Here is a 12,271-nt window from a genome sequence, read left to right as displayed (position 1 = left end):
CCACTGCACTCCACCCTGGGCAACAGAGTGAGAATCCGTCCCAAAAAAAAAAAAAAAAAAAAAAAGTAAATCCTTAATTCTACACTAGGGACAGAAGAACTCTAATTCTTTTTTTATTTTTTTTTTGTAGAGATGGAGTCTCACTATATTGCCCAGGCTGGTCTTGAACTCCTGGGCTCAAGTGATCCTCCCACCTTGGCCTCCCAAAGTGGTAACTCTAATTCTTTATCTATGTTGTTCTAATTTTTATTAGAAGAAACCTAAACATTTGAATTTAAACAATTTTATATGCTTAATATTACAATGTCAAAAGCCTTGGGGAGGGCCTTTGGCTAAAATTGATTATCACATTTATATATACTTATTTCTTTTTTTTCTTTTTTTTTTTTTTTTTTTTTGAGACGGAGTCTCACTCTGTCGCCCAGGCTGGGGTGCAGTGGTGTGATCTCGGCTCACTGCAAGCTCCGCCTCCTAGGTTCATGCCATTCTTCTGCCTCAGCCTCCCGAGTAGCTGGGACTCCAGGCGCCCACCACCATGCCCAGCTAATTTTTTGTATTTTTAGTAGAGACGCGGTTTCACTTATGTACTTATGGGTAAGTACAATGGGTTTCTGACACATGTTGGAAGGACATTCAATTGAGCATAAAACCAAAAAATATTTGGAAAATAATTTTTTCAAAAATCTTTTATCAGAAATGTTGAATTAAATACCTTATATGCTTATTCATGATATTTGAAAAATAAGTAACAGAAGAACATCCTCAATCAAAAATTCAAACATCTGTCATGGTGTTCTGTGACTACCTTTATACATGTTTTTAAGCAATGATTGTTGCTCTTCTATAGAGCAGTATTATTTGAGGCTGACAAAAATAAATTTGATCGATACACAGAGTACAAGTGACAGCAGCCAAAATGAAAAGTTGAGAAAGGAGTTCAGTAAAAGTACATCCGATTTGGAGCAGAAAGTAAGGCTAACTAGAGTAGAGAATTTGGGCTCCAAGAGGGCGCTGATACTCATGACTACAGAAGAGGAAGTGGAAGGAAAAATTTTAAAGTAGGAAGGTGAAGTCTAAGCTTACAAACTTGCTACAATGACACACAGTGAAAGTGTCCTAGCCCCCACTTTCATCACATGGGCAAATATAAGTTCTTAATGGATGGGTGGGGGTGTGTGTGTGTGTGTGTGTGTGTGTGTGTGTGTGTGTGTATTTGTTTTGTTAAGCAAGAAGTAGAAAATGTGTGATAAAGGCAAACTCTGGCAAGTAAATGTCAGAATTAAATCCCAGGATCAGTCTAAGTTTCAAAATTCAGCATCCAACTACTCAGTCCCATTTTTCTTGATTTAGGATAGGGTAGGCCATTCATGACTCCATCTCCTTCTAGTGCCTTCCTGTCTAATCCCTGCCTCATGCTGGAACCCTTAACACAAAAGAGAAAAGGAAAAAACAAAAAGGAGGTAAAGAGGAAAACAAAATGATACGTAAACTGAACATACACAATCCATTCCCATACTTTAGTCTCTTTAAACTAATATTATACCACAATATACGACCAAGAGTTGTATAACATATCATCCCTGAGCACCAATGATTTGCTGCTCTATGAATCATAAAATAAAATCTTATGATTCCTCTCTTGCCATCAGACTTTAAGCAAATCACAACACATCTTAACAGTTTATTTTGAATGTCCCTACTGTGTTATGCATAAAATGATCACTCTAAAACTATAGCAACACAAAAAGTACTTTAATTAAGTCTATTAAGTAAATATAAAACATTTCATAAATCTGCTATATCATAAAATTTATTTATAAAAAGGTTTATAATAGCACATAATAGAGACAGTTTTTTCACTTCCATTCTATCCTTTAATTATAGCTGAAATATGCTTTTAGTTTGAACTCACCCATCATGGCAAACAGCTCAACAATTTGAAAATCAGGAAAATGGTTCTCCCATCAGCATTGCCTTAGAAGATAAAACAGATTAACATATTAATAAAAAGAAACAGAAAATGAGCCACGAAAAGAAAAAAAAACAGTATAAATAATACTAATGAGAAACATACAATATGAATACTTTACACATTTTGCTGGGGGGAGGTGTTTTATATTGAAGGTTGATCACGTAGGCACCCCCTTGCCTAACACATAGCAAAATTCCAGACTCCCAGAAGAAAAGCAGGTATTCAGCATAAACCATAGTGTCTGTACAAACCATTATCAGTTAGAGGCAGGAACCCTCCTGAAATCCAAGTTCTCAGGTGTCAGCCAAAGACTGACTCCTAAGCAGGCCTTCTAAAAATAAGCAATCAGGCCCGCTACATTAACTCTTTTTCTATATAAGCAGCAATAGGAAACTAATATATTGGTTTAAAAAGAAAAAACCTACATAAAGCAATCACTATAACTGTGTTGCTGGGTATACAATACATAATAATATAATTCATATAATCTTAACAGTACACAGGAAAGGGAAAGGATAGAGTTACATAAAAGAAAGGTGTTTATGGCCAGGCGCAGTGGCTCACACCCCCAGCACTTTGGGAGGCCTAGGCAGGCGGACTGCTTGAGCCCAGGAGTTCGAGACCAGCCTGTCCAACACGGCGAAAACCCACCTTTACAAAAAATAAAAAAATTAGCCAGGTGCAGTAGTGCATGCCTGCAGTCCTAGCTACTTGGGAGGCTGAGGTGGGAGGATCACTTGGGCCTGGGAGGTTGAGGTTGCAGTGAGCTGTGGCACTCCAGTCTGGGCAATACAGTCAGACTGCCTAAAAAAAAAAAAAAAAATTCTTAAAAAAAAAAAACTGTTTGTATACCATTGCAATTAAGTTGATATTAACTCAAACTATGTTATTACAAGATGTTAACTGTAATTCCCAGGTCAACTAGAAAATAAGATGAAAAATATACGATGAGTGCCAACATGATACTATGAATGGAAAATTCCACAAACCTGACCTCATGTGGTATGTCATAGTCAAAAGGCAGACGCACAACTCACAGTTTATTCAGCATCCCCCAGGAGAAAAAAGACCCTCCCAGCCCCTTCCACTGCAATATTATCTTTTCCATGCATGCCCAAATTCCCCCATGCAAGAGGCCTACAAGGGTAATAAAATAGAAATTTTGTTTCAGACACAAAATTACTTAAGATATTGTTGGCTAGTGCAGTGGCTCACACTTATAATACTAGCAATTTGGGGGAGCCAAGGTGGGAGGATCACGTGAGCCCAGGAGTTTGAGACCAGCTTGGGCAACACAGGGAGACTCCCATTTCTACAAAAAAAAAAAAAAAAAAAAAAAAAAAAGAATTAGAAAAAAAAGCCAGGTGTGGTGGTGCATGCCTATAGTTCCAGGTAATTGGAAGGCTAAAAGTGGGAGGACTGCTTGAGCCAGGGAGGTCAAGGCTGCAGTGAACTATGACTGTACCACTGCACTCCAGCCTGTGTGACACAGCGAGACCCTGTCTCAAAAACAATTTAAAAATTACATAAAATTACCTTTAGCTATATGAGTAAGATATATATGAAACACAAGAATTTCATGTTTAGACTTGGGTCCCATTCCCAAGATACCTCACTATGTATATGCAAATATTACAAAATAAGAAAAAATCCAAAAAACTTCTGGTCCCAAACATTTTGACCCAAATATGTTGCCAACAACAGACACGCTTTTCTCTCTCTCTCTCTCTCTCTTTCTTTCTCTCTCTTTCTCTCTTTCTTCTTTTGGCAGGGTCTTGCTCTCTTTCCCAGGCTGAGGTGCACTGGCATGATCACAGCTCACTGCAGCCTTGATCTGCCAGGTTCCAGCAATCCTCCCACCTCAGCACCCCCGATTACATAGGACCACAGGTGCACACTATCACACCCAGCTGATTTTTTAAAAAAGATTTGTACAGATTACCTAGGCTGGTCTCGAGCTCGTGGGCTAAACTGATCCTCCCAGTTTGGCCTCCCTAAGTGCTGGGACTATGAACCACAATGCCTGGTCCACACTTTAAATCCAAAGACAAAATAGGTTGACAGTAAAAGGATAGAAAAAGATATACTATGCAAACAGTAGTCAAAACAGACCTGCAGTGGCTATACCACTATCAGGCAAAACAGATTATGACACAAAAATTGTTGTGACAAAGGGCATTTTATAATAAAAGATAGCCAATACATCAAAAAGATATAGCAATTATAAACTTATATGCACCTAACAACAGAGTCGCAAAATACACAAAACAAAAAAGTATAAAATTCAAGGAAGAAACACACAATTCAAAAATAAAAGTTGGAGATTTCAAAGCCCTGCTATTCAATAACGGATAAAATAAGTAGACAGAAAATCAATGAGGAAATACAAGACTTGTACAACACTATAAAACTACTAGGCTTAACAGACACCTACAGAAAAATCAACCTCAAAACAGCAGAATATACATTCTTCTCAAATACATATCGAACATTTCTAAGACAGACCAAATAATAGGTAATAAAACAAATCTCAGTAACTATATGGACTGAAATCACAAAGTGTGTTTCCTGACAACAATGCAATGAAATCAGAAATTGGTAACATAAGGAAATCTGGAAAATTCACAAATATGTGAAAATTAAAAAATATACTCAAAAATAATCAGTGGGTCAACAGAAGGCATAAGGAAAATTAGAAAATACTTTGAGATAAATGAAAATGAAAACACAACAAACCAAAACTTACTGGATGCATCAAAAGATAAAATTTATAACTGTAAATATTTATATTGACAAACCAGAAAGATGTCAAATCAATAACCTAAACTTTGACCTTAAAATACTAGAAGATGATGAACAATTTAAATCTGAAACAAGCTAAAGGAATAGGGAGTAGAAAATAAAAACACCATTGAAATTTTAAAAAATCAATAAAACAAAAATTGGCCCTTTGGAAAGATCAACAAAACTAATAAACTTTTAGCTAATCAAAAGCAGCAGCAGCAAAACACAAATAATCAAATTCAAGAATTAAAAAGGGAGCATTACACCAACCTTTCAGAAATAAAAAGGATAAGGGAATACTATTAACAATTGTACATCAACAAATTAGATGACTTAGATGACACAGACAAATTCTAAAACTACCAAAACTGACTCATCAAGAAGAAATTAAGAATTTGAACAGACCTATAAAAAGACTAAATGAGAAATGAAAAATTTCTCACAAATAAAAGCCCTGGACCAGATCGCTTCAAACATTTACAGAATTTACAAAAACGGTTCCAAAAAAAAAAAAAAGGAACACTTTCCAATTCATTGTAAAGCCAGTATTACTACAATACCAAAACCAGACAAAGCTATCACAAGATGAGAAAACTAAAGATCAGTATCTCACAAATAGATGCAAAAATCTCAATAAAATACTAGCAAACCTAACCGAGAACATTAAAAAACAAATTATATAACATGCACATTTGGGATATATCCAACAAAATCAAGGTTGGTTCAGCATCTAAAATCCATCTCACTGTGTTTGCCCAGGCTGGTTTCAAACTCCTGGGCTCAAGCAATCCTCCCGCCTCGGCCTCTCAAAGTGTTGGGATTACACGTGTGAGCCACCCAGCCTGGCCTCGAGAAAGTGCTCCATTCCTCATGCCAATCAGTCCCATTTCAAGGGCAAGCACTATATTACCTCAGTTTTTAGGACTTTTAATCAAGACAAATATAAGACTAAATTTTAAACAGCTGAGAAGAAAACATCTAGTCTAAATATCTTATTTTAAAATCTGAGGGCCAAAAAGATAATATAACTTATAAAGTTGGACAAAGCTAAGACTTGAATACCTGTTTCTTATTTCTTACTCAGGTAAACTTTCCATAATACCGTATCACTCCAATTTACCTTTTGAGGAAACAGTGAGCTGGAATAGGAAATTCTCTGACCATACATATGCACATAGAGAAAGTCACAAACTGGTTGCGGAAGTTTTATCTAGTATATTCTCTTTCAATAAAAATTTAAATTCTCAACCAAATTTTTCAGGTGATTTTGTTTTGTTTTTTGAGACACGGTCTTGCACTGTCACCCAGGCTGATGTGCAGTGGTACTATCACGGCTCACTGCAGCCTCAACCTCCCGGGCTTAAGCAATTCTTCCACCTCAGCCTATAGTGTTTGCTACCATACCCAGCTAATTTTCTGTAGAGATGGAGTTTTGCCTTGCTGCCCGGATGTCTGTAAGTACCAATCCCCAATGGATGGCAGAAGAACCAGAATATGGCTGAGATATAGCTGATTTAGAGGAGGTAATTGCAAAATGAGCCTAAAACATCTCACTGAACCAGAAAGAAAGTACATAAAGACTATGGGGACATGTCAAAAGGCCACAGGCACAGCTTGAAAGGGATTCCACTAACCAAATATGGGACAATTTGAACATCAAAATAAAAATGTTGGATTACGGGCCCACTGAATTAAAAAAAAATGAAACAGTGAAGTTGGGCACAATAGCTGTAATCTCAGCTACTCAGGAGACTGAGGCAAGAGGATCACTTCAGCCCTGGAGTTTGTAGCCCACCAGGACAACATAGCAAGATCCCATCTCCTGAAACAACCAAAAAAAAAAAAAAAAAAAAGAAAACCGTGAGTCCATAAAAACAAAGATAAACAAATAAATCAACAATGGGAGGAAGAGAAAGCTTTTTCTTATGGTAGAATGTCAACTAATGAATGTAATAAAATTAGAAAGACCACCATTCAGCAATCATCAATAGAAATAATCAAGTAATTCAACCAAGAAAAATCAACGAATGCTAAAACTAGTGGATGAAAAGTGTGATGAGAAATGAGTTACTTAGTTTTAACATACCTCCAAAAAATAATCATTTCCACACATTTTTCAAAGGAAAAAAAAAGAGTACCTTTTTTAGTGTAGAAACCCAGCAGACAAAAAAAGAAAAAAAAAAAGCTTAGTCAAGTGATCCACGTTAAGATCATCAGTAACAGGCAAATTAAAATCATGTACCTAACTGGCCTGACTTCCTCAATTTTTAAAAATTAAAAAAAAGTGCCACCTGGTAAGATACACTGAGAATACCACATCACCTCTGTGATATTGCTGCCAAAAACTGATAACCTGAATTGATTCATAGGGAAGCATTAGACAAATACCAATTGAGGAACAGTCTAAGAATTAACTGCTCTGTAAACCTCAAAACTGTCGAGATCATGAACGTCAAGGAAACGTTACGGCTGTTCTGGATTGAAATGCATCAAAAAGACACAACAACTAAATGCAAATTATAATCCTGATTGAATTATTTTCCTAAAATGAGCATTATTGGGACTACTGGCAAAACTTGAATGGTTTCTGTGGATTAGATGATACAATTCTATCAGGGTTAACCTCCTGATTTTGACAGTTGGATTCTGGATATGTAGGAAAATGTCCTTATTGATAGCAATTACAAACTAAAATGTTCAGGGGTGATGGAGTCTCATGTTAGCAAGTTACTCTGAAATAATCAAAACAAATTTCTTTATACTTGTTTTGCAACTTCTGGAACTTAAAATTATTTCAGAAGAAAAAAATTTAAAAAACAATATATTTTTAAAAATTCTATTCTTCTCTAGTCTTCTCTATCAAGAAGCATCTCTATTTTTCCAATTGCTCAAAACAAAAATTTTGGGATAGCTTGGATTCCTCCCATGCTCTCACCTTATATTCCAATCCACCAGCAAATCCCATTAGCTTTTCCTTAAAATATGTATCACTACTCCAAGCCATAATCATCTCTTGCATGGATTACTGAAATAGTTTCATATCTGATCAACTTGATTTTACTCCAAACTCTAATATAACTCATTTTCCATACAGCAATAAGGATTATCCTTTTAAAAAGTAAGAGAATGTTAATGCTCTGTGTCAGAAAGTACTGGTAGTTTCTTGTAACACTTTGAATAAATTCCAAAGTCGCTGCCATGGCTTACTTCATATAATCTTGACTTCCCTACTTCTTGTTTTTTTATTTTCTTTTTTGAGACAGGGTCTTGCTTTGTCACCCAGGCTGGAATGCAGTGGCACAATCACGGCTCACTGCAGCCTTGACCTCCTGGGCTCAAGTGATACTCCCACCTCAGCCTCCCAAGTGCTGGTACTATAGTTACCCACCACCATAGACAGCTCATTTTTGTATTTTCTGTAGAGACAGGGTTTTGCTATGTTGCCCAGGCTGGTCTTGAACTTTTGGGCTCAAGCAATCCACCTGCCTTGGCCTCCTAAACTGCTGGGATTACAGGCGTGAGCCACCATGCCCAGCCAACTTCCCTACTTCTTGATGTTATATTCTACTACAGTAAAGGTTATACTACAGAACACTGCTGCTTCCACCAAGACTAACACAATGGATGATGCCATCCCCACCACTGCAAAAACAGCAAAAAAGACGGCTGTTTAAATACTGGTAGGCTAAAAACATAAATATCCATTACAGCTTCCATGGCAATGCACTCTCACGATTCTCCATTCTCCACCCCACTTCCCACATCTCACCTGAGTGGGCTTCAGAATCTCTTTTTCCTTGCCTGGCTAGTAAATGCTTGGGCCATTTGAAGTTTCATTCTTGCACTACTGCTCTTTTCATTCTATTGAGTCTGTTGAAGAAACATCACCTATAAACTAACCCTCAAATCTGTATCTCCAATCTAGACAGAGTTAAGCTTCAAATTCCCAATTACATAAAACTATTTGTTAGATATTTTAATCCTTGGCCACATGCTTAGGATGGCAAAGCAGTAAGTTAAAATAGAGTACATGATGACTACCTCAAGTCTTCAGAATGATTATAAGATAAAAGCAAATCCCTCATTTGGTAACCCCTTGGATTTATTACACATAGCCAAATATACTTCCTGATTTAGTGAGATAATTGAGGTAAGGATCTGGCAAGGACTCTCTGATTTTGTCTCTTTCACATACAAATTTCATTATGATTGTCAGACTGTCAGACTGGAAAACCTCAAAATTCACAGGACACTGGGTAGTGTACTCACAAAGGTGTGGTCTCAAAAGTAGAAAAAATTTATGCTAAACTAAATGCTGCTCTGGTTCTACCTAATGAAACTTAAGAGCAAGATGCAAAGGATCTGTTTCCAAGTAATTCAGCTGCCTCCCAAAACATGTAAGAATGCAAAAATGTTCAGTGCCCAACAAGGTAGAATTCATAATACATGGTATTGAATCAAAAAGTACCACATATGAAGAGAGGCAGGAAAATGTGAGCCAGTCAACTAATAATAACAGACCCAGATAAGACACAAATGAGAGAATCAGTACAACTGTCACAGCTATATTCCATATGTTCAGGCAGATAGACAGAAGATGTTAAGTACAGGCATGAAAGATGTTTTTTAAATGAAATTTTTACAGATAAAAAAATACAATGCCTAAGATGAAAATTACACTGAATGAAATAAACAACAGTAAATCAGATATTGGAGAACAAAGATTAGTAAACACAATAATAAAAATGACAAAAAATCAAACAAATAAACAACTACAAAAAAATGAACAGAGCCTAAGTGGGCATTAAGACAAGCTGAAAGGAGCCCAATATACAATCAGCTGAAGTCCCCAAATGACAGCAGGGTAAGATAGAATATATACTTGAAGAAATGCCATAACTGTTTGAAATTTGACAGAAACTATAAACCCAAAGATCCAAAACTCTCTATGAACCCAAGGCACAAAAAACTTGAAAAACACTTTACCAAGGTGCATCACAAACTGCTGAAAAGACAATAGCAACAGGATGACAGCAGACTTTCTCATCAGGAGTAATGCAAGCCAGAAGACAGAAAACATCATCAGTAAAGGTATACCTCAGAGATACTGCAGGTTCAGTTACAGATGATGGCAATAAGCAAACATCATGATAAAGTGAATTTTTTTGTTTCCCAATGCGTATAAAAGTTATGTTTACAATAATGTGCAGTCTATTAAGTGTGCAATGGCATTATGTCTAAAAAAACCAATGTACATACCTTAATTAAAAATTACTTATTGCTAAAAGAATGCTAAAGAACATCTGAGCCTTCAGAGTTGTAATCTTTCTGCCACTGGAGGGCCTCCATGTTGATGGCTCCTGACTGATAAGGGTAGTGGTGGTTGCTGAAGGTTGGGGTGACTAAGGCAATTTCTTAAAATAAGACAACAGTGAAGTTTGCTGTGTTAATTGACTCTTCTTTTCATGAAAGATTTTGTTCTAGCATTCGATGCTGTTTGACAACATTTTACCCACCACAGAACTTTTTTCAAAATTGGAATCAATCCTCCCAAACCCTTTATCAACTGAGTTGCTTATTGCTGCTTTACCAACTAAGTTTATGTAACATTCTAAATCTTTTGTTGTCATTTCAACAATGTTCACAGCATCTTCACCAGGAGTAGATTCCACCTCAAGAAGTCACTTTGTTTGCTTACCCATAAGTAGCAACTTCGCATGCACCCCAGTTTTATGAGATTGCAGCAATTCAGTCACATCTTCAGGCTCCACTTGTAACTCTAGCTCTTTTTCTGTTTCTGCCAAATCTGTAGCTCCTCCCTCCACTGAGGTCTTGAACCCCTTCAAAGTTGTCCATGAGGGCTGAAATGAGCTTCTTTCAAACTCCTGTTAATGATAATTTTTTGACCTCCTCCCATGAATCACCAATGTTCTTAATGGCACCTAGAATGATGAATCCTTTCCAGAAGGTTTCTGTTGCAGGAAGTCGGTCCTGAACAGAGGGACCGGCTGAAGTCGCGGCAGAAGAACATAAATTGTGAAGATTTCATGGACATTTATTAGTTCTCCAAATTAATACTTATATAATTTCTTACGCCTGTCTTTACCGTAATCTCTGAACATAAATTGTGAAGATTTCATGGACACTTATCACTTCCCCAATCAATACCCTTGTGATTTCCTATGCCTGTCTTTACTTTAATCTCTTAACCCCGTCATCTTCTTCGTAAGCTGAGGAGGATATATGTCGCCTCAGGACCCTGTGATGATTGTGTCAACTGCACAAATCATTTGTAGAGCATGTGTGTTTGAACAATATGAAATCTGGACATCTTGAAAAAACAGGATAACAGCAATGTTCAGGGAACACCAGAGATAAGACTTCTGGCCACCGGTGAGCCGGACGGAACAGAGCCATATTTCTCCTCTTTCAAAAGCAAATAGGAGAAATATCGCTGAATTCTTTTTCTCTGCAAGAAACATCCCTGAGAAAGAAAATCAGCCCTGAGGGTAGGCCTATAAACGGCCCCTTTAGAAGCATGCATCTTTTATGGTCCAAGCCAAAGGTATGAAATAAGCCCTGGTCTCCTGTAGGCTCCAGGGCGTTATTAGGATGAGGAAATTCCCACCTAATAAATTTTGGTCAGACAGGTTATCTGCTCTCAAACCCTGTTTCCTGATAAGATGTTATCAACAACAATGCATGCCCGAAACTTCATTAGCAATTTTAATTTCGCCTCATCCAGTGGTCCTGTGATCTCACCCTGCCTCCATTTATTTGGTTTGTGATATTTTATTGATTTGTGAAGTATGTGATCTCTGTGATCAACACCCTTTTGAAAATCGCTAATAAAAACTTGCTGGTTTTACGGCTCGAGGAACATCACGGATCCTGCCGACATGTGATGTCTCCCCCGACACCCAGCTTTAAATTTCTCTGTCTTGTGCTCTTTCCCTTTATTTCTCAAACCAGCCGAGACACTTAGCAAATAGAAAGAACCCACAGAACCATTGGGATCGGGTTCTCCTGATAGGTTTTCAGTTTACTTTTTCCCGATAGATCAGAAGAATCTGATCACTGTCTAGGGCGGCTATAGCCTTACAAAATGCATTTCTTTTTCTTTTTTTAGTTTCGCAGTGCATATAAAGTTATGTTTACAATATACTGTAGTCTATTAAGTGTGCAATGGCATTATGTCTAAAAAATGTATAAACCTTAATTTTAAAATTATTTATTGCTAAAAAAAAATGCTACAGAACATGTGAGCCTGGCTGAGGCTAATTTTTTATTAGTCTAACTTTTTATTTTTAGTTTTAAAGACAGCATATCACTGTTGCTCAGGCTGGTTGCAAACTCTTGGCCTCAGGTGATCCTCCCACTTTGGCCTCTCAAAGTGTTGGGATTACAGGCGTGTCATTTTTCAATCATGGTGTTGGGAAAATTGGACTATCACATGCAGAAGAATGAAACTGAGTCATTATGTCTCACCGTATACAAAACTTAACTCCAGATGGA

At 37.1% G+C, this 12,271-nt stretch overlaps 1 protein-coding gene across 2 annotated transcripts in view; it reads right to left on the bottom strand.

Moving 5' to 3' along the window:
* The window catches only part of MAP3K2 (mitogen-activated protein kinase kinase kinase 2), an 87,246-nt gene that overhangs the window by 39,626 nt on the left and 35,349 nt on the right, over positions 1-12,271 (bottom strand). For both annotated transcript variants that reach the window (XM_005572879.4, XM_065525348.2), the window contains exon 2: positions 1,913-1,974. In XM_005572879.4, coding sequence (XP_005572936.2) covers positions 1,913-1,919 — 7 coding nt within the window. In that variant the 5' untranslated portion in view covers positions 1,920-1,974. The remainder of the gene's footprint in view (positions 1-1,912; positions 1,975-12,271) is intronic.

This window comes from Macaca fascicularis, chromosome 12 (genome assembly GCF_037993035.2).
Source record: "Macaca fascicularis isolate 582-1 chromosome 12, T2T-MFA8v1.1".
NCBI lineage: Eukaryota > Metazoa > Chordata > Mammalia > Primates > Cercopithecidae > Macaca > Macaca fascicularis.
Note: the sequence above shows the minus strand (reverse complement) of the source record. Positions and strands in the feature narration are given on the sequence as shown.